This window comes from Crotalus tigris, unplaced genomic scaffold (assembly GCF_016545835.1).
Source record: "Crotalus tigris isolate CLP2741 ecotype Arizona unplaced genomic scaffold, ASM1654583v1 scf7180000017560.2302168, whole genome shotgun sequence".
In the NCBI taxonomy this organism is placed as follows: domain Eukaryota; kingdom Metazoa; phylum Chordata; class Lepidosauria; order Squamata; family Viperidae; genus Crotalus; species Crotalus tigris.
This window is the reverse complement of record NW_024096474.1, coordinates 639,832-658,652: the sequence shown is the minus strand read 5'-3', so window position 1 is coordinate 658,652 and position 18,821 is coordinate 639,832. Positions and strand designations below refer to the sequence as shown.

The 18,821-nt window shown below is 53.2% G+C and overlaps 1 protein-coding gene across 1 annotated transcript; it reads left to right on the top strand.

The window, feature by feature from the left end:
• Nucleotides 1-9,495: 9,495 nt before the first annotated feature.
• Nucleotides 9,496-10,575, top strand: LOC120310222 (hemoglobin subunit beta-2-like). Its single transcript, XM_039348413.1, has 3 exons — nt 9,496-9,695; nt 9,803-10,025; nt 10,392-10,575. Exons 1-3 carry the CDS (start codon nt 9,604-9,606, stop codon nt 10,440-10,442), a joined length of 366 nt encoding a protein of 121 aa, XP_039204347.1. The 5' UTR covers nt 9,496-9,603; the 3' UTR covers nt 10,443-10,575.
• The last annotated feature ends 8,246 nt before the right edge of the window (nt 10,576-18,821 follow it).

Sequence of the window (18,821 nt, the reverse complement as noted above, 5' to 3'; positions counted from 1 at the left end):
GGACTGTTTACCACACGTAAGCAGACTTCCCAAATCATTTCCCCTCGAATGCTAAGGTGGTCTATTTTTTTGTCTGCATATGACTTTTCCTTACTCCACAAGCCTGGGAAAGAAATGGGCCATGCTGATGGCCTCAGTAGATTGGCCCTGCCAGTAGTAGAAGCTGACCCTGCGCCAGCTGTCAACATTCTATCCATCCAGGCCTTGCCCGAGCTCCCTCTTAATGCCAGGGATGTTGCCGCTGAAGCAGGCACAGATCACACACTTTCACGTGTCCTTTCCTGGGTTTTGTCTGGATGGCCTGAGCACTGCCCTAGCCCTGAGTTTCAGAGTTTCTGGTCCAAAAGGAACGAGTTGTCCACTTCTCAGGGTTGTCTGCTTTGGGGAAACAGAGTTGTCATTCCCACCTCAATGAGGACTAGGGTCTTAGAGTCCCTCCACGAAGGTCATCCTGGCATTGTTCGTATGAAGGCTCTTGCGCACGGCCACTTGTGGTGGCCTGGTTTAGATAAGGACATTGAGGCTAAGGTGCATGCATGCCACCTGTGCCAGCGCTCTTGCCCAGAGATGCCCCAAGCTCCTGTGCATAGATGGGAGGATACACAGTCCCCATGGTCTAGGGTGCACATTGATTACGCTGGGCCCTTTCAGGGCCAGTTCTTCTTGGTCCTCGTTGACAGTCATTCAAAATGGCTTGAGGTTGTACCTGTATCATCCACCACCACTGCAAAGACTATTCAGGTACTGAGGGGGATTTTTGCTGCACACGGGCTCCCAGATGTCATTGTGTCTGACAACGGCCCTCAATTTACTTCCTCCGAATTCCAAGCTTTCTTAGAGGCTAACATGATTCGTCGTGCCACGTCTGCACCCTTCCACCCGTCCACCAACGGTATGGCTGAACGCATGGTGCGCATCACAAAGGACGCCTTGAAAAGACTCACCTATGGGGACTGGCATCACAGGTTGGCTGACTTTCTCCTTTCTTATCGCACCACACCGTCCACTTCTACAGGGAGAAGCCCAGCTGAACTTCGCTGGGGGCGTCAACTTACTACTAAGCTTGACCGGTTGCATCTGGACAGACTGCCTTCATCTACCACATCCTAGGGCACCTAGACAACTGCTTGTGGGTGCCCCAGTCTGGACCCGCAATTACAGGCCTGGTCATACATGGGTCCCCGCTTCTGTTTCCAGGGTCACAGGTCCTCTATCCTACAAGGTAGCCCTGGACAACGGTCGTGTCCTGCGCAGGCACATCGACCAACTCCGCCCTAGGCGGGATCTTCCATCTGAGACTCCTGGGTCTTGTCCAGGGGGGGAGGGGGACCCTTTGGAGCAAAGGGAAGGGCACGAGCTGCTGCCCATCTCCACTGATGGAGCCAATGACGGCCCATTTCAAGCTTCCGCAAGTGCTCCGAAAAGGAATTCATGGAGCTTACCCAATCAACAGGCACTCACGCCTACTCCAGCCAGGGAGTCACCCCGGGGGCATAATTACTTTCCACACACACCACACAGCACTCCAGTCACGGAGGATACCCGGGAGCATCCCAACAAATCATTCCCCGCAAGAGAGCTGGCACATAACCCCCAGAGTTGGCCTGACCTTACCCCAAGTCCTACAGGGGGTCAAACATACAGGGAGGTGGTCGAGGAACCAAGTCCCGACTACAACACCTCTAGCCCAAATCAGGGAGTAAGTGAGTTTTGGGAAGGCACAGAAACCCACACAAGCCCGGACACAGAACGGGGCTTAGGGGATGGACAGCCTCCTGACAGGGGTTGGATGGACCTAGGAGGGTCTACAGAGACGCCCAGCAGTGGCTATCACTTCAAGGGGCCCGAGGGCCTACAGCTAGGCGGGTCAACCAGGTCACACAGTGACAGAAGCCCTGGCCTGACGAACCCGGTGGGCAACCAAGCAGGCCAGGCATTGGGGCAAAGTCCTTGGAAGGCACCAAGGCATGATAAGGGGAACAGGCTCACGTCACCCCTCAGTCAGGGAACACCTGTCAGAAACCCAGAACTGAGAAGGTCACAGAGAGCAAGGAAATCTCCTAAGTACTTAGAGGATTACATAACATTGCTGGCTAAACAAAAGCCAATTAACAGTAGGAGCACTGGGGAGTAGAATACTGCATAAAAAATGATTGTATGTTGGTAGTAGTTTTAGCCCGGGGGAAAGGGGTGTTATGTCCCGAGCCTTGCAAACGGGCTCGGGGCGTTTGCAGGCAGTCCTGGGCAGGTGCAAAGCTGCCCGGGACCAGACAGGCTGTCGCCAGCGCCTGTGCGCATGCGCGGCTGCTGGCGCGGGAAAAGTAACACATTGATCTGGGAAATGCCTATATAAGAGGCTGGGAGCTTTTGGGCGCTGCTGAAGCCTTCTATTTGTAAGCTGAACACAGAATAAAGAAAACCTGAGAACTACAACTGCTTCTCGTGTCTTGCCTTCCACGAAGGACTCAACAGTACCCCCTATACTATACCTGTGCATTTGGTTTTTCTTGCTTAAATGTAGAACCTTGCTTTTTTCACCATTGAATTTCATTTTATTAGATAGCGCCCAGTGTTCAAGTCTGTCCAGATCCTCCTGTATCCTAAGCCTGTCTTCTGGAGTGTTGGCTATTCCTGCCAGCTTGGTGTCATCAGCAAATTTGATGGTTTCCCCATCTATCCGCTCGTCCAAATCGTTGAAGATGTTGAAGAGCACTGGGCCCAGAACAGAGCCCTGGGGCACCCCACTACACACTTCCCTCCATGTAGATGCGGTTCCACCTTCAACTGAACCCAGCCTACTCCACAGGGTTGTTGTTGCGGGCAGTCTGGGCATCCTGTTGAACTCTTGGAAGAAGAGGAGAGAGGGGAGCAAGTCAGGGTGACCCAGTGACAGTGGTGGGATTCAACCAGTTTGCCCCACTTTGGCAGAACTGGTAGCTATTTTTGGGTTGCCCAGGCCCAGAATGGACTTCCAGAAGCAGCATCCACACAGAGAACCTGTTGTTCTCAGATTTGAATCCCACCACTGCCCAGGGAGTTGGAGTGGCCATCATCTCAGAACCATGTGTTAGTTGGGACCCTCCAGAAAGGGTCTAGGCCAGGGGGAGGCAGCCTTGGCTCTTTTATGACTCCTGGACTTCAACTCCCAGAATTCCTAAGCCAGCATGAGGGAACTATGGCCCCCTCATGACTCGTGGACTTCAACTTCCAGAATTCCTGAGCCAGCATGGCTCAGCTGGGAAACCTCCCTTTCCCTCAGTATGGCTGGCTGAGGAATTCTGGGAGTTGAAGAAGACTGGTGCTGGAGAGGAGGAAGAAGGGAAAGAAGAAAAGAGAAGAAAGAAAGGTGGGAACAAGAGAAGGAAAAGGAAAGAAAGAAATAGGAAGAAGGAAGAAAGGAGGAAAGAAAAGAAAAGAAAAAAGGGAGAGGAGAAAAGCGAAAGAAAGAGAAAGGAAAGGAAAGAGGAAAGAGGGAGAAGGAGGGGAAAGAGGAAAGGGAAGGAAAGAAAGAAAAGACAGGAATAGGAAAGAAAGGACAGGAAAGAAAAAGACTCCTGTGGTGCTGGAGAAGACTCGCAGGAGTCTTCTCCAGCACCAGAGTTCAATGGCCTCCATTCTTTGGCGCTCAGCCTTTTTTATGGTCCAACTTTCACAGCCATACATTGGAACTGGGAAAACCATGGCCTGGACTATACACACTTTTGTTGGCAGGGTGATGTCTCTGCTTTTTAGTATGCTGTCTTTCTCTGTCTCTGTCTTTCTCTGGAATAGCCAGAGCCAAATCCTGCAGCCGTTCTTCGTATGTTTTACTCTCCAGGCCTTTAATCATCCTAGGTGCTCTTCTCTGCATTTTTTTCCAAGTCTCAACATCTTTTTTGTAATGTGGTGACCAAAATTGAATGCAGTATTCCAGTCTGGTTTTACCTAGGTTTTATAAAGTGATACTAACGTGTGATTATAATTCTATGCCTCTGTTTATGCAACCAAGGATTGTATTAGCGAAGTTCAGCTGGGCTTCTCCCTGTAGAAGTGGACGGTGTGGTGCGATAAGAAAGGAGAAAGTCAGCCAACCTGTGATGCCAGTCCCCATAGGTGAGTCTCTTCAAGGCGTCCTTTGCGATGCGCACCATGCATTCAGCCATACCGTTGGTGGACGGGTGAAAAGGCGCAGACGTGGCATGACGAATCAGGTTTGCCTGTAAGAAAGCTTGGACTTCGGAGGAGGTGAATTGAGGGCCGTTGTCGGACACAATGACATCTGGCAGCCCGTGTGCAGCAAAAATCCCCCTCAGTACATGAATAGTCTTTGCAGTGGTGGTGGATGAGACAGGCACAACCTCAAGCCATTTTGAATGGCTGTCAACAAGGACCAAGAAGAACTGGCCCTGAAAGGGCCCAGCGTAGTCAATGTGCACCCTAGACCAAGGGGACTGCGTTTCCTCCCATCTATGCACAGGAGCTTGGGGCATCTCTGGGCGAGATCGCTGGCACAGGTGGCATGCATGCACCTTAGCCTCAATGTCCTTATCTAAATCAGGCCACCACAAGTGGCCGCGCGCAAGAGCCTTCATACGAACAATGCCAGGATGACCTTCGTGGAGGGACTCTAAGACCCTAGTCCTCATTGAGGTGGGAATGACAACTCTGTTTCCCCAAAGCAGACAACCCTGAGAAGTGGACAACTCGTTCCTTTTGGACCAGAAACTCTGAAACTCAGGATAGGGCAGTGCTCAGGCCATCCAGACAAAACCCAGGAAAGGACACGTGAAAGTGTGTGATCTGTGCCTGCTTCAGCGGCAACATCCCTGGCATTAAGAGGGAGCTTGGGCAAGGCCTGGATGGATAGAATGTTGACAGCTGGCACAGGGTCAGCTTCTACTACTGGCAGGGGCAATCTACTGAGGCCATCAGCATGGCCCATTTCTTTCCCAGGATTGTGAAGGAAAAATCATATGCAGACAAAAAAATAGACCTAAGCATTCCAGGGGAAATGATTTGGGGAGTCTGCTTACGTGTGGTAAACAGTCCCAGCACAGGCTTATGGTCAGTGAAGACCGTGAAATGCCTGCCATATAGAAAATCATGGAATTTTTTTATTCCAGCAACAACAGCCAGAGCCTCCCTGTCTATCTGAGCGTAGTTGCGCTCAGCAGAAGACAATGTTCTGGAGTAATATGCAACAGGAACCTGAGTTCAATCAGACCTGAGGTGGCTCAGGACAGCTCCAACCCCGTAAGGGGACGCATCACAAGCGATGCACACAGGAAGGGACTCGTTGAAATGTGCAGTACACTGTTAGAAGTAGTAATAGTAGTAAAAGTGAAGGGACCTTGGAGGTCATCTAGTCCAAACCCCCTGCTCAGGCAGGAAACCCTACACCATTTCGGACAAATGGCTGTCCAGTCTCTTCTTAAAAACTTCCAGTGTTGGAGCATTTACTGCTTCTGGAGGCAGGCTGTTCCACTGATTAATTGTTCTCACTGTCAGGAAGTTTCGCCTTAGTTCTAGGTTGCTTCTCTCCTTGATTAGTTTCCACCCGTGAGCAAGGCCTTGACTCGTTGAAGCTAGCCTCATGTGTGTGTGACCACTGCCACACTGTTTGTTTATCTAATAGCCTGTGAAGAGGCTCAGCTACACTAGCTTTATGTGGAAGAAAGGAATTGTAGAAATTCAGGAGGCCCAGAAAGGCCTGAAGTTCGGCCTTAGACTTTGGCCTAGGTGCTTCTAAAATGGCAGTTAGTTTGGATTCAGCAGGGTGAATCCCAGCAGCATCAATTTTGAATCCCAGAAATTCAGTAGAAGGCCCCCCAATTTTGCATTTGTCTTTTTTGAGCTTGAGGCCTGTTTCCTGAATCTTAACAGGACAGCCCTAAGCCTTTCAGCTAGAATGTGTGTGGAGTCTCCTGCAATCAAGACATCGTCAAAGTAGGGGCAGACCCCTGGTATACCTCGTAGTGTGTTTTCCATTACGCTTTGGAAATCCCAGGAGCGACATTCACTCCAAACTGTAGCCTTTTTACCTTAAAGGCTCCCCTGTGGGTCACAATGGTCTGAGCTATAGCAGCATCATCATCAACAGGCAGCTGTTGATATGCTTGAGCTAGGTCAAGCTTTGCAAAAACACGCCCCCCCTTGAGGGAGGACAGGATATGATTGACCACAGGAACAGGATAGGCATGTTGCTGCAATGCCTTATTAAGAGCGCATTTGTAATCAGCACAACTGCGAATGTGCTCATTTGCCTTTAGAGGCGTGATAATGGGGATCTCCCAAGGACTGGAATCAACAGGTTCTAGAATTCCCTGTTGGATCAGTTTGTCCAACTCAGTGTCAATTTTACTCTTTAAAGCAAAAGGGACCCGTCTTGCTTTAATTCTAATGGGAGTGACAGTGGCGTCTAACTTTAAGGACACAGGGGGTCCTTTCAATGTGCCCAGCTAGGGGCTGAAAACATCTGCAAATTCTTTGCAGACTTCCTGTAGGTCGAGTGTTTGTAAGCTGTTGAGCCCTGTGACGTGTATCCCCAAGGCCTCCAACCAATCGAGTCCTATGAGACTCGTTCGTTCACCCCCTACTACTAATAGGTCTAGTGGACCTTCAAAATTCTTGTACTGCACGTTAAGGGTGGCCTCCCCCTTAACACACACTCTTGAATTTTGAAAATCTGTTAACACAATGTCAGAAGGCCTTAACTTGGCCTGAGTTCCACTGCCGGAACAAATCTTCCTAACTGTATGCAAGGAGATGATTGAAAGAGCAGACCCCGTGTCTAGTTCCATAGTTAATGGAACCCCTTGTAGCTTCACCTTGAGTGACAGCTTTTTCTTAATGGGCTTGTGTGTGCCTGTCCTGAAGATGCTCCTTCGCGAAGCGCAAAAACCTACCCTATTCTGGCTGGGGACCCTGGTACCTTTCAGGCGCAGTTCTTCCTGAGGTTGTACTTTTCGTCGGCCCAGACACACAGCTGCAATGTGTCCTTGTTTGCCGCATGCCCGGCAGGTAGCGGAGCGGAACTTGCAGTCGGTTCTCCTGTGGCGACCTCCACAGCCGATGCACTTGAGGGGAGCTGCAGAGCTTCCTTGCTGATTCCCTTCCTTCGGGGGGTGGAGACGGTCGACTTCCTCGTCCGGATCCTCCTCGGAGTTCCCTTGGACGTCCTCTTGGTGCACGGATGCAACATCTGGACTGTTCCTGATCGGCCGCATGTTTTTGATGGTGCCGCCTGCTGCTTCTTCTGCGGTGACCTCTCTTAAGGCATCTTGGAAGGACAAGTCTTCTTTGGCGAAAAGCCTCTGTTGTAGATCTCGATGCCTTAACCCGCACACGAATCGGTCCCTTAGTCGTTCTTTGAAGTCCTTGAACTCGCAGTGCTTGGCGGCCTTCCTCAATGCGGCGATGTACTCTTTGGCCGACTCTCCGGATAGTTGATCCCTCTGCTCGAAGGTGTGGCGCCATGCGATGACGGACATCTTGGGCTGGAAGTGCTCCTTCAGTAGCTTCTTTAGATCTGCGTAGCTGACAGACTCTAATGGAACAGGTGCTGCAAGGTTCTCTGCCATTTCGAAGGCATCTTGACCGCAGACACAAAGCAGGGTGGCAGCCTTCAAGCTATCTTCCCTCACTTGGTTCACCTTGAGGTAGTTTTCCACCCTGGCTACGTAGGACTCCCACCGCTCTGGATGTGAGACGTCGAACTCCGAAAGCCTTCCAACCTTTGCCATTTTCAGGAGACGGGTTTATCAGCCAGCCTACCCCCGATTGCGCACTGGATTGGCGGGTAGCTGCCGAGTCAACGCCGTTCCGCCGCTCAGGACTCACTTGGGTAAGCTTACACCTTTTCCTTTCCAGGCGATGTAAGGCATCCCATCCTCGTTGCCAGTGTTCTTCGCGGAAGGCAAGACACGAGAAGCAGTTGTAGTTCTCAGGTTTTCTTTATTCTGTGTTCAGCTTACAGATAGAAGGCTTCAGCAGCGCCCAAAAGCTCCCAGCCTCTTATATAGGCATTTCCCAGGTCAGTGTGTTACTTTTCCCGCGCCAGCACCCGCGCTGCCGACAGCCTGTCTGGTCCCGGACAGCTTTGCACCTGCCCGGGACTGCCTGCAAACGCCCCAAGCCCGGTTGCAAGGCTCGGGACATAACAGGTACCTTGCTCAATAGTAGTAACTATTGAATCCTAGTGGATAATCCCTTAAATATGAGCCAGCAGTGTGCTGCAGCTACCAAAAAAGCCAACTCAGTGCTAGGCTGCATTAACAGAGGGAGAGAATCAAGATGATGTGAAGCGTTAATACCACTTTACAATGTCTTGGTAAGGCCACACTTGGAATCCTGCATCCAGTTTTGGTCACCACGATGTAAAAAAGATGTTGAGCCTCTAGAAAGGGTACAGAGAAGAGCAACAAAGATGATTAGGGGACTGGAGGCTAAAGCATGTAAGGAACGGTTGCTGGAATTGGCTATGTCTAGTTTAATGAAGAGAAGGATGAGGGGGGGACAGGATAGCAGTCTTCCAGTATCTCAGCGGCTGCCCACAAAGAAGAGGGAATTAAGCTATTCTCCAAAGCCCCTGAAGGCAGGACAAGAAGCCACGGGTGGAAACTAACCAAGGAGAGAAGCAACCTAGAACTAAGGAGAAACGTACTGACAGTCAGAAGAATTAACCAGTGGAACCACCTGCCTCCAGAAGCAGTAAATGCTCCAACACTGGAAGTTTTTAAGAAGAGACTGGACAGCCATTTGTCTGAAATGGTACAGGGTTCCCTGCCTGAGCAGGAGGTTGGACTAGATGCCCTCCAAGGTCCCTTCCAAGTTTATTATTATTATTAATTCTCTCTCATCATTATTAATCCCCCCTGGGAGGGGGGATCATGATGGGGCAGAAAGGAAGCTGGCGATTGACACGCTCCCCTCTCCAAGGTCTACATCCGTGTTTCTCAAACTTGGCAACTCCGACAGCTGCGGAGTCCCCTCGCCGACAGTCGCCCTTTGCAGCCCCCTCCCCTGGCTGAGGGAAAGGCGTCGCCCCCCACCAAGCCCCGGGTCCCCTCCTGCCCCCCCCCCTGGGGTGAGGCGAGCTTGTCCCGGGCTGCGGCCCCGGCCGGGGAGGGCTCCGTTGCCAGGAGGTGTCCCCCCCACGCCTCCCCCTCAAGGCCAGCAGCCTCCCCGGACGGTCTCCGAGGAGCGGAAGGGCAGACTCGCTCCTCGGCCAGGTTAATGGGTCGGGTCGGCTGCAACTGGGCTCAGACGCGGACCTGGCGTTGCCGGTCCAGGAAAGGCGCAGCACATCCAGTCGCGTCCCGGACACGAGCCAAGCGCTGAAGTGCGCCGAGGAGCCTCGCCGGGGCCTGGGGCCGGCCGGGCGCTTCTGCGCCGAGGAAGCTGGAGCAGGACGGGGGAGAGCGGCCTTCTGCGCCCCCCCCTGACAGAGAGGGAGGGAGGTAGGGAGGGGATGGGAGGCGGCGGGTCCGGGCGAGGCCCGCTCCGGGTAGGCGGGGCTGCGGGGCGCAGGGTATAAAAGTCGGCCCCGAGGTCCGGGCTCAGCTCGCTCCCTCCTCCTCCTCGTCGCCGACCGTCTCTCCAGCGCTCCGTCCTCCAGCAGCCAGCATGGTGCACTGGACGCCCGTACAGAAGCAGCTGATCACCGCCCTCTGGAGCGAGGTGGACGTGCTCGAAGTGGACGCTGCCACCCTCGGGAGGTAAGAGCTGCGGCCGGGCCGGGGGAGGGCAGGGCAGGCCCCGCAGGGACCCCCCCCACCGTCTCCTCCTCCTCCTCCCCTTTCTCTCTCCCTCCCTCCCCTGGCAGACTGCTGGTGGTGTACCCCTGGACCCAGCGCTACTTCGCCGACTTCGGGAACCTCTCCGGCCCCAGCGCCATCTACGCCAACCCCCTGGTCAGGGCCCGCGGGAAGAAGGTGCTGAGCACCTTCGGGGAGGCCGTCAAGAACATTGACAGCATCAAGGAGACCTTCTCCAAGCTGAGTGAGCTGCACTACGAGAACCTGCACGTGGACCCCGAGAACTTCAGGGTGAGGTGGAACCACCCCCCCGCCTCCCTCCCGGGCTGGGCACCTCCTCTCCTTGGCACCAGGGCAGCCTTTTCCGGCTGGGTCCTGCCCTGAAATGGCGGCAGTGGCCCCGTTCAGGGCCAGGAAGGAGCCAAAAGCCTCCCAGGAGAGGGACCGCTGTCCGGTCACAGGGCTGACCTGGATCAGAGGGACAATTGATTGGCGCAGTCCAGGAGGGAAAGGTGGAGCGTCTGAACATGTCCACTGCTCCTTCTGGGTTCCTTGTCAGGGCGGGGGCAGGGGTGGGGCGGGGGGGGGCAAAGGGCAGAGATGCCAGCCAAGGCTCCTCTTGCAGCAGGTGTCAGTCCCCCCCCTCCTCTCTTCCAGCTTCTGGGCAACATCCTCATCATTGTCCTGGCCGGCCACCATGGGGAATAGTTTACCCCCAGCACCCACGCCGCCTTTCAGAAGCTGACCAATGTGGTGGCCCACGCCTTGGCCTACCGCTACCACTAGACCTCCCAGTCGGCATGGCAGCCGCCTGCCCCCCCTCGCCATGCCTGGAGCCCCTCCTAGCCCACGGATGACGCAATAAAAGTTTCCCCAGAACAAGCAGAATGTTGTGCTTTTGTGGTCCTGGGAGGGAGACTGGGGGGAGGAGAGCAGTCTTGCTGGGTCACCCGAAGCCCCCCCCCCCGCCTGACCCCAGGGAAGCACAGTTGGGGGCTGAGGGAAAGGAACAGGATTTCTTTGGGGCGAAGTCTGGGCTGGAGAAGCAACAGTCCTGCCATTTGCTGATCTCACTGAACTCTGCAGTTTCTGGGGGGGAGGGTCCGTTTCTAGAGCCCCCATCCTCCTCCACCCCAAGCTTTGGAGGTTAAGAAAGGAAATGGGACTTCAACCCAGAAAGTGGGGAGGGGAACCTTAATTATTTCTTACATGGGGGGAGAGAGCACAATAAATTGACATAACTTGCTAAGATCTCACTGCCCCCCCTCCAATATTCACCAAATTTAGCTCATGCAGGCCTGGGGGGAGGGGGCTTTGGGGGAAGAGCAGAAGATGCCGGAAACAGAGCTAATGGGGAGGCTGGGAGAGGCGGGGGAGGGGGAGATCAGCTGGCCTAACCTGCCCCGTGTCCAGTGGGGAACTGAGCAGGGTGCCACACAGACAGAGGCCCTGCTCAAAGCCCACCCTTCTCAAGCCCTCTGGTGGGGCTCAGAGGCAGGAGGGCAGGGAAGCAGGTTGGGGAGCCCCTCCCCCAAGGAAACGACCCCCTTCGGTTTCCCCACGGCTGAACCCAGGCGCAATAGCCTTGCCTTCCAGAAGCATTGATGTATTTATTAGATGCGACTCAACCCCGGGAGCCCCCACACCACAATGCAGCAATAGCAACAATAACGGCCCTTAACAACAATCCCATAAACAGCACACAGAAAACTCCACCTTTGGGGCCTCCCAGCCTGCCCCAAGGCATGTGGGAAGAGCCCTGTCTTCATGGGGGTGGAGGGGGGGGCTGTTGCATCCTAAGGGCAGGAGGAGAGTTGCAAGGAAGCCGCCATGCTGCCTGGCTCCACCAGGGGGCAGCCTTTGAGGGAAGGGGAGGGAACTTGACACAGGTCGGCAGGGGGGGCATCCAAAGAGAGGGAAGGGAGGCAGGGGGGTGGGAGTGGGGCAGAGACCCCCCTGCTTCAGTGGCCGCCCTTCCTAGGACCCTCCCCACCTGCCTTTTGCCCAAGGGGGCAGAGAGGACGCTAGAGGGACCCTCCTTCCTCCTCGCCCCAGGCTACAACCTGCAAAGAATGATTGCAGGAACCGGGAATGTCACTTTTAACGAAGAGAAGGACAGGATAGCAGTCTTCCAATATCGGAGGGGCTGCCCCAAAGAAGAGGGAGTCAAGCTCTTCTCCAGAGACCCTGAAGAAGCCGGGACAAGAAGCAACGGAGGGAAACTCACCAAGGAGAGAACCAAACTTAGAAATATCAAATAAGAAGAAACTTCCTGACAGGGAGAACAATCAGTGGAAAGACGTGTCCTGCAAGAGTTGTCGCTGGAGGTTTCCAAGGAAAGACTGGACAGCCACCCGTCTGGAGTGGTCTAGGCCAGTGGTTCTCAACCTTTTTAATGCCGCGACCCCCAACTGGTCGTAAGTCGAGGACTACTCAACTGGTGCAGCCCCGTTTGCAGAATGGGACTTTTGGCGGGCTCAGCAGGGCAGAGACAGCCTGGACAATTCCTATTGGCTTTGGAAAGCCAATAGAATTAGACTCTATTCAAGAGAGTCTATTCTATTGGCTTTCAAAAGCCAATAGAATAAAAGGGAGTAGCAGCACAGCTAAGGAAAAGGGGGGAAAAATGGCGGACTGCGTTGTTTGGCGACCCCCGTGAAATGGTCGTTCAACCCCAAATGGGGTCCTGACCCACAGGTTGAGAACCACTGGTCTAGGCTTTCCTGTTTGAGCAGGGGGCTGGACTAGAAGACCTCTAAGGTCCCTCCCAGCACTTACTCTTCCTGGGCCAGAGACTCATCCCTCCCTCCCTCCACCATGCTCAGGCCCAGGGGGGCTGGGCACCATCAGGGCTCCTCTGCCAGCCCCCCCTTGTTCCCCAGAGGGCCCACCTGCTGGGATCCTTTCCCGCTGGGGGCTGCTCAAGGTCTGTGGTGGGAACGGGTTGCCTGGCTGCTCCTGTCCCCGTACTGGGAAGCCCTGGGACTGTGTGCCCGCACCCATCCTGCAGGGAAGCCTTGCTGCCCAGGCCGAGGGCCCATGATGTAGATGACAAGATTGGGGAGGGGGTTCTTGAGGGTGCCCCCTGGAGAATCAGCCTTCCCGGCCAGCTTCCTCTTGCCTTGAGCCTCAACCCCTATTGGGAGCACCTGGCTGGCTTTTGCATGGACTCCAGGCCGGTCGGGGTCTTTGCTTGTCTTTGGTTCTGGATAATTCCTGGCAGAGTGTGGCTGTGGGTCTGTGGGTTGTTGCTATTCCTATGGGTATCTGGTAGGATTAGTGGATTAGTTTTTACACAGTGGTTGGCTGTGTGGTGCGTTGTGGTTTGGGTGCTGTCGGAATACAAAGATTCTCAGAGAGCTGTTGTGGAGAAAGGCGCCAGGCAGCCATTTCTCCTCCACTTTTCTTTGCGTTGTGGTGCTGCAGAAGGTCCTGCCCCCCCCTCTGAAGAGGGCCTGGAGGCAGCTCCTTTGTGTGTGGTGGTGGGGGGTTAATTGCGAAGCTGAGGATCTGGTCTGTGTGCGTAGGATGGCGGCAGACGTGGGTTTCCAGCTCTCTGTTGTCCCGTTTCCTTACAGGTCGATGTTGAGGGATGGGAGTCCATTGTCTATTTCCTCTTTGTGTGTGAACTTGATCCGAGGGAATGTGTTACTGAGGGTTATGGAGCGGGGGGGGGGAGGCAGTATTTCCTCAATTTGGGAACGTTTCATGATGACACAGGAGTCATTGACAGCGTGTCCAGAATCTTGGTTGGGTAGTGGGTAGGGCTATGGATTCGAGTCACTTCATGGCTGCTTCTGCTATTGGGCCTGATATGGGGAATCCCACCGGGGTGCCTTGTACCTGCTTATAGATTTTCCTGTTGAATTTGAAGTAGGTGTTGAGGCTTCCCATTGAACCTGGGAAGGTACTGGAAAAAATGTTGGAATAGACAACATCACTACCAGATGGAGCTGTAGCTGGCTGGCAAACCATACTCAACGAGTAGTCCTCAGGGGCACCACTTCCACATGGAGAGAAGCAAGCAGTGGGTACCACATGGCTCCGTCTTAGGTCCAGCACTCTTGAACACCTTCATCAATGACTTAGATGAGGGAATTGAAGGGGAACTCATCAAATCTGCAGATGACACCAAACTGGCAGGAGTAGCCAACACCTCAGAAGACAGGATTCAAAAAGATCCTGATAAACTGGAACAAAGGGCCCTAACCAACAAAATGAGTTTCAATGTGGAGAAAAGCAAAGTTTTAAAACACTTAGGCAGGAAAAATCAAAGATATAAGAACAGATTAGGCGAGACCAGGCTCAGAAACAGCAACTGTGAGAGGGACCTTGGAGTCCTAGTGGACGATCCCTTGACCATGAGCCAGCCGTGTGCAGCAGCAGCCAAAAAAGCTAATACAATCCTGGGTTGCATAAACAGAGGCATAGAATTATAATCACACGTTAGTATCACTTTATAAAACCTAGGTAAAACCAGACTGGAATACTGCATTCAATTTTTGTCACCACATTACAAAAAAGATGTTGAGACTTGGAAAAAAATGCAGAGAAGAGCAACTAGGATGATTAAAGGCCTGGAGAGTAAAACATACGAAGAACGGCTGCAGGATTTGGCTCTGGCTATTCCAGAGAAAGACAGAGACAGAGAAAGACAGCATACTAAAAAGCAGAGACATCACCCTGCCAACAAAAGTGTGTATAGTCCAGGCCATGGTTTTCCCAGTTCCAATGTATGGCTGTGAAAGTTGGACCATAAGAAAGGCTGAGCGCCAAAGAATGGAGGCCTTTGAACTCTGGTGCTGGAGAAGACTCCTGCGAGTCCCCTGGACTGCAAGGCGATCCAACCGGTCAGTCCTGGAGGAGATCAACCCCGACTGCTCTTGAGAAGGCCAGATCCTGAAGTTGAAACTCAAGGACTTTGGCCACCTAATGAGAAGGAAGGACTCCCTGCAGAAGGGCCTAAGGCTGGGAAAGATGGAGGGCAAGAGAAGAAGGGAACGACAGAGAATGAGATGGCTGGATGGAGTCCCTGAAGCAGTAGGTGTGAACTTCAATGGACTCCAGAAGATGGTAGAGGACAGGAAGGCCTGGAGGAACGTTGTCCATGGGGTCGCGATGGGTCGGACACGACTTCGCAATTAACAACAAAATTCCAGAGAAAAGAAGGATTAGGGGTGACATGATGGCAACTGGACTGTCTTGGTTTTTCCCTTTGAAAACATTTTGTTTCTCATCCAAAGAGCTTCTTCACTTTACCTGTTGTTCAAAGGAAGACTCCTCTCTCCAGCACAGGAGCATCTTCCAGGTAAGGACCCCCTGAGGCCTGCCGGATGCTCAGTCCCAGGTGAGCTGTGCTTGAGATCTCCTGCCCTCAGCTCCCAGAGCTCAGCGGCGCAGAGGGGTCCCAGCTGTTGGCCCTGGGCAATTCACAGGCAGGTCCCGGCCTGGGGGAGCCCCCGCCCTCCCCCCCCCCTGAGAAGACTCTCTCTTGGCTTGTAGAGGGAGCCAGACTGCTGTGCCTCTGAGCGGGGCTGCTTGAGGGAGGGGTCTTCTGGGGACAAGGAGTGGTGAGGGCCGCCAGGCGCAGCTCCGCAGGATACATGTGAGAGGTAAGACGGGGGGGGGGGGGGGGCGTGGCTGCAGGGAAGATGGGAGACGGGCAAGGACCAGACAGAGAGTCGCTCTCTTCACATGACCCGGTGAGCTCTTCCTGCCTTTTCTTTCGGCTGGCTCTAGATTCATGGCTGGTCCGTCTCTGCCCCTTTCAGATACTTGGGACAGGGGAGCGAAAGAGGAGATTGGGGCGTCCCCTAAACCTCTCCATAGGGATGACTCCATCAACTGAAGAAACAGCTTCAAAACTCCATGGGGGGGGGAAGCACGGGGTGGGGGTCTTTCACCTGCTTCTCCAGTTTTTCCAAGAAGTATGAAACCACTTGAGTTACCCTTAGGATTGAAAAGGGGGTGATGGTGGGGTGTTTCTCCCTAAAACCCTTCATTTATTTTAACTTTGGAAAGATTCTGGTGATCTCTCTGTGTGGTAAAGCTGGCCAGAAGTGACGTTTCTTCCATGTATCTTTTGGGGAGAAGCCAGTGTAGTCTAGTTTAATGAAGAGAAGGACAAGGGGGGACATGATAGCAGTATTCCAATATCTCAGGGGCTGCCATAAAGAAGAGGGAATTAAGCTATTTTCCAAGTACCTGAAGGCAGGACAAGAAGCAACGGGTGGAAACTAATCAAGGAGAGAAGCAACCTAGAACTAAGGAGAAACTTCCTGACAGTTAGAACAATTAACCAGTGGAACAGCCGGCCTCCAGAAGCAGTGAATGCTCCAACACTGGAAGTTTTTAAGAAGAGACTGGACAGCCACTTGTCCGAAATGGTGTAGGGTTTCCTGCCCGAGCAGGGGGTTGGACTAGATGACCTCCAAGGTCCCTTCCAACTTTACTACTACTATTATTATTATTATTATTATTATTATTATAGTCTTGCTTTCCCCTCCCCTCCACAGCCACGATAGAACTGGGGTGCTTATCCTGAGGTTGCTGCCTCTTTCAAGGCTGCTTCTGCTAGCAGCACAGGCTGTCTTGTCCTGTACATTGCAACCACCTTCTGCCCCACTGAGCCAGAGAAGCAGCTGTTCACAAACTGTGCATTTAACACTCAGCTGTATATTTATTTTATTTAGCGTAGGGCACGCCATACATAGAGTTGCAATATAAACATTTCCCCTAGATTAAAAAAATAGAGTAAAATACGTATGTGAAAAAGATCTATATTCAAATATCAATCTCTATGCCAGGGGTAGGCCACCTTGGCTCTTTTATGACTTGTGGACTTCAACTCCCAGAATTCCTGAGCCAGCTGTGCTGAGGGGAAAGGGAGAGGTTTCCAAGCTGAGCCATGCTGGCTGAGGAGTTCTGGGAGTTGAAGTCCACGAGTCATAAAAGAGTCAAGGTTGCCTACCCCTGCTCAAATGCCTGAATTTTGATCATGTGACTGTGAGGAAAAAAATATTTAAATATTTAAACTAGGGGTCTTCAAACTTGGCTCTTTTATGACTCGTGGACTCCAACTCCCAGAATTCCTGAGCCAGCTGTGCTGAGGGGAAAGGGAGAGGTTTCCAAGCTGAGCCAGGCTGGCTCAGGAATTCTGGGAGTGGAAGTCTACGAGTCATGAAGGGGCCATAGTTCCCCCCATGCTGGCTGAGGAATTCTGGGAGTTGAAGTCCAAGAGTCACGAAGGGGCCAAAGTTCCCCCATGCTGGCTGAGGAATTCTGGGAGTTGAAGTCCACGAGTCATAAAAGAGCCAAGGTGGCCTACCCCTGCTCTATGCCATCTACCCATTGAAGTGCAACCTCGTTTATGTGAAAAGAAATCAGATCCTGGACAGGTAGATGCCCTCAGCTCACAGCCGGTCACAATGTGATCAGCAGTTTGGTGTGCATCCCCCCACAGTCACACTGAAAAGGAGGACGCTGTACCCCATTTGTAGAGTGAGTCCCGGCAGATGCCGTGTGAGGTGCGAATCCTATCCAAGACCGCTGGCAAGCTAGTTCGGAGACTCGCACCTTTTGCGTAGGATCATCTAAACGTCTTCCTGTGTTTGGCCGTTCAGCAACTTTATTGTCAAATAAACCATGCAAAGCTGCTCCTGATAGGAGACGGAGGACGCCATTCTTTTTATTGTGTGATACTGGCTGCCTCTCCTCTAAAACTGTCCAGTGTCCCCTTCTAAATGTCCCCCCTGTTGAGTCCTTGGCGAAAAGCAGACACGAGAAGCAGTTGTAGTTCTCAGGTTTTCTTTTATTCTGGGTTCAGCTTACAGGTGAAGGCTTCAGCAACGCCCAAAAGCTCCCAGCCTCTTATATAGGCAATTCCCGGGTCAATGTGTTACTTTTCCCGCGCCAGCACCCGCGCATGCGCACAGGCGCTGGCGACAGCCTGTCTGGTCCCGGGCAGCTTGCACCTGCCCGGGACTGCCTGCAAACGCCCCGAGCCCGTTTGCAAGGCTCGGGACATAACACCCCTTTCCCCCGGGCTAAGACTACTACCAACATACAATTATTTCTTGATGCAGTTTTCTACTCCCCAGTGCTCCTACTGTTTACTGGCTTTTGTTTGGCCAGCAATGTTATGTAATCCTCTAAGTATTTAGGAGATTTCCTTGCTCTCTGTGACCTTCTCAGCTCTGGGTTTCTGACAGGTGTTCCCTGACTGAGGGGAGACGTGTGCCTGTTCTCCTTATCTTGCCTTGGTGTCTTCCAAGAACTGTGCCCCAATGCCTGGCCTGCTTGCTTGCCCACCGGGCTTGTCAGGCCAGGGCTTCTGTCACTTTGTGACCTGGTTGACCTGCCTAGCTGTAGGCCCTCAGGCCCCTTGAAGTGATAGCCACTGCTGGGCATCTCTGTAGAACCTCCTAGGTCCATCCAAGACCTGTCAGGAGGCTGTCCATCCCCTAAGCCCCGTTCTGTGTCCGGGCTTGTGTGGGTTTCTGTGCCTTTCCAAAACTCAGTTACTCCCTGATTTGGGCTAGAGGTGTTATGGTCGGGACTTGGTTCCTCGACCACCTCCCTGTATGTTTGACCCCCTGTAGGACTTGGGGTAAGGTCAGGCCAACTCTGGGGATTATGTGCCAGCTCTCTTGCGGGGTATGATTTATTCGGATGCTCCCGGGTATCCTCCCTGACTGGAGTGCTGTGTGGTGTAGATGGATAGTGATTGTGCCCCCGGGGTGACTCCCTGGCTGGAGTAGGCGTGAATGCCTGATGATTGGGTAAGCCCCATGAATTCCTGTTTGGGGCACTCGCGGAATCTTGGAATGGGCCATTTGTGGCTCCATCATTGGAGGTGGGCAGCAGCTCGTGCCCCTCCCTTTGCTCTAAAGGGTCCCCCTCCCCCCCTGGAAAAGACCCAGGAGTCTCATCTGGAAGATCCCGCCTAGGGCGGAGTTGGTCGATGTGCCGATGCAGGACACGACCGTTGTCCAGGGCTACCTTGTAGGAGAGAGGACCTGTGACCCTGGAAATAGAAGCGGGGACCCAGGTATGACCAGGCCCGTAATTGCGAGCCCAAACCGGGGC